Below are 3,523 nucleotides of genomic sequence, written 5' to 3'. Positions count from 1 at the left end.
TCCCGAATTCTTGCCAAATAAATTATGGGTTGAACCCTCATAGTCATAGGTCAAAGACATAGAATCCCATAATTTTTTTCTTCATATATATCATTAATAAAAGATAATTTTGTAAAAATTTATAATAATATTCCTTAAAAATGAGGACAACCATATTAGGGGTTTCCATTCCTTTCTAATGTAAAATTAACTTTTTTTTTCTTTCTTGAAAGTTCAAATTAATTCTGTTTGTTAATTAATTCTTTATAAAGTGACTTAAATTTGTGGGAAGAAATTCTCAGCAATATTCTACTACCCAAAAAGAAAAGAAACACCTAACTTTGGAGGCTCCATTAATGGAAAGATAATGGTTACAACCATCAGCCACCAAAACGGTGCTAAACACAATTAACCTCTTCCAACCACCAATAACCTAGGAATATATTCAATCACAAAAAGTAATACTGATGTAAGTCACTATGTACTATTAATTAAACCCTACCTAGCTTATAGTATAAATAATGCAAGTTTTGTGACACTTGTAACTCAAGCTAAGTCTTCAAACAATTTCTCTTTTCACCTTTCACTTCTTAACCACTCTTCTTTTGTGGCCTTGTTGAATTTCTCAATTATGAGAAAAGCTTCCAATTTGCAAAGGCCACTTTTGGCCTTCTGGGTTCCTTTGTTGCTCCTTGTCACCTTTTGTTATGCTACTTCTGTTGTAGCAAGAAATGATCCTTCAGGTTTGTGAGTACAATATTCATTTTGATATTGATGACATATAAATGTACAATATATGTACAGAATATATATAGTAGTAGTAGTAGTACATATTCATAGACTGGGTTATTTTTGTTTACTCTTGGTATAGTACATTTATATTTCCCTTAATTGGTAAAAAAGAGAGAGAAATTTATGGTGTTAAAAATGACTTGAAATTGAAAATATCATTGTTCATAAAATATTGTTTGTTGGTAGTAGTATGTTTGATGAAAAAGTTTAGCTCCTTAAAGTCATGTTTAAATGGTCTTTTTTTAACTTCACTTTTTCCTTGTGTGATTATGATGATAGTAACGTAAAATAAAATTTAATTTTAAAAGCATGTTTAATTAAAAGTGAAAACATATAGTTTTTGTATTGAGCAGAAAATTTTGAATAAAATTTTATTTGAAGGTGATATTTCTTTTATTGTAATTCTCCTTTTATTAAAAACTAAATTATTTGTAAATTAAGAAACGAATTAATAGTATACATTCAAACCAATACACACACAGGCACTACGTTGGTTCAAGAAGAATTGAACTCGGATCTCTTAAATAAATCGAGCATTGTGAATGAAAAAAATTATAAACTCAATAATCAGTCAAATTTCCTATTAGAAATTAGTCATAGAAAAGTTGATAGATATTTCGCACAAATAAGATTGTTACAAAAACAAAACAAACATAAACTTGGTCATTGAGCTAGGAACCTAGAGTTTATAACTTGAGCAATTTTGCATTTCTTGTGCAGGAAACCAAGTGAACACAGATGGGAAGCTTGCAAATGAAGAGGCAACAAAGACAAACCTAGAAGGACATAATGAAGAAGAAAAATTCAAAGGATTTTTTCATCTAAAACACAAACTCAAAGGATATTTTCACCAAAAACCAATATTCAAGAAACCAATTCCATTTTATAAACCTATTCACAAAGACATTCCAATTTACAAACCTATACCAAAATACGTTCCAATCTATAAGCCTATCCACAAACCAATTCCCATTTACAAGCCTATTCCAAAGGTAATTCCAATTTACAAGCCTGTTCCAATTTACAAGCCTATTCCAAAGGTTATTCCAATTTACAAGCCTGTTCCAATTTACAAGCCAATTCCAAAGGTAATTCCAATTTACAAGCCTATTCCAAAGGTAGTTCCCATTGTAAAGCCAATCCATTAAGATTATCATGCTTGGAAAGATAAGTTTCATTCCTAAAAGCCTTTTCACATAAATAGCTACACCTAGCTATATCTTAATTGTGTTTGCATAAATTATCCTACTTATCTTGTGTAATTTTTTATTTGGAGGAAACTTATCTTGTGTATTAGTTAATGCTTTTCACCTTAATAAAGTTCTCAGTTTGCCAATTTGTCATTGATGTATTCTCTGAATATCTATAATGTGGTTGAGAAAGAAACTCAGTAAAATTGGAGTGACCAATCACAATTCACAAAAGAAATTAGTCATTAACAAAGTTCAAAGATGCGTCTATAACATTTTAAAAAAGAAGAAAGTAGAAATGGTTCTTTTTTACACAGATAACTATATCCGTTTTACTGAAAACAAAAAAAGCACGTAAGAGGATCTCTCCTACCGGTGCATGACTTGATTTTTATTTTTATTTTGTTGCAAAAGGGATGTGATCCATTGGATGCAAGTTGAATATTTTCAATGGTTGAGATTAGTAAGTTAAGTGACCTATTATGGTTGTATTCTTTTTAACATATATATATATACACACACACACACATTGATTTAATAAAAGCAATTGATTTTGGATTCAATTTTTAAAAAGGGTGTTTTTGTCATTGTTGAAAAATGGAAAAAAAATTCCCAGCAACCTAATATGTTCCATGTATTCTCTTTTAGTGAAAATCCCAGCAAGCAATGTTCATATTCAACCATAACCTCCTTATTAGGGATTTAAGAATTTTTTTTTTCATCCATTCTTTTGTCTTAATAAATAAAATTGCATATTTTAAGAGTTTGACCACCATCGTGGTTTTATCACTAGAGTTAAAATGCTTATTTTTGGTTTGATACAACCAATATATGAATCTAACGGATGATTTTCATGGAAGTTTTTACAAAATAAAAACTCATAAAGGAAATTTAGTGTTATTTGGTACTAACATAAACACAGAAGACTAAATATTTTTCTAGAATCATATTTATGTTTTTTGTTTATTTAGAATCTATCCCTAAATTAAACTAAGAATATTTTAATAAATACATGAATTTATGATGTTTGCATTTTTAGGGATTATTTTGGAGGACTAAAAGTATCCATTTTTTGTAAAATGATTTCAAAATAGGGACTATTTTTAGAAACTATAATATTTTCGATGACTAAAATTATCATTAAAATTTTATTGGGACTAAAATTCAAAAATGCCTTTTATAAATATGACCGGAAAAAATATTTTATAATTTGCGTTTACAAAATTGGGATTGCAAGATGGGTGTATCGCCTTAATCACACAACAAACTGGATATGACTATTTTAATTAAACTGAAATATCCAAATTGCCTCTATAATTATGGTAGTAACATATATTTACAATAATACTTTCTTTAATTTCAATAATAAAGATCACCGACTATAAAAGGTAAAATATTAGGCCTGGACCTACAGCAGAAGGTAACATAACAAAAAAATCATCTCGCATGCATACGAGACCCATGCCGATCTCGCACGGGAGACGGCGCCCTCTATATGGGGAGTTGTGAGTTGTGACGTCCAATTTCAACTTAAACTTTAGTAAAAAAAAAAACTTTGAACC

At 29.2% G+C, this 3,523-nt stretch overlaps 1 protein-coding gene across 1 annotated transcript; it reads left to right on the top strand.

Moving 5' to 3' along the window:
* The first annotated feature begins 527 nt into the window (after positions 1-527).
* Positions 528-2,107, top strand: LOC146898219 (uncharacterized). Its single transcript, XM_085738534.1, has 2 exons — positions 528-722; positions 1,492-2,107. Exons 1-2 carry the CDS (start codon positions 611-613, stop codon positions 1,917-1,919), a joined length of 540 nt encoding a protein of 179 aa, XP_085594660.1. The 5' UTR covers positions 528-610; the 3' UTR covers positions 1,920-2,107.
* The last annotated feature ends 1,416 nt before the right edge of the window (positions 2,108-3,523 follow it).

This window comes from Medicago sativa, chromosome 8 (assembly GCF_051527215.1).
Source record: "Medicago sativa cultivar Bolivia chromosome 8, Bolivia_mono, whole genome shotgun sequence".
In the NCBI taxonomy this organism is placed as follows: domain Eukaryota; kingdom Viridiplantae; phylum Streptophyta; class Magnoliopsida; order Fabales; family Fabaceae; genus Medicago; species Medicago sativa.
This window is presented reverse-complemented; position numbering and strand designations above follow the sequence as displayed.

Coding starts and splice junctions, on each gene's coding strand:
- LOC146898219 (XM_085738534.1), top strand. CDS start 611: ATGAGAAAAGCTTCCAATTTGCAAAGGCCACTTTTGGCCTTCTGGGTT. Junction 723..1,491: donor AGCAAGAAATGATCCTTCAG/GTTTGTGAGTAC, acceptor TTTCTTGTGCAG/GAAACCAAGTGAACACAGAT.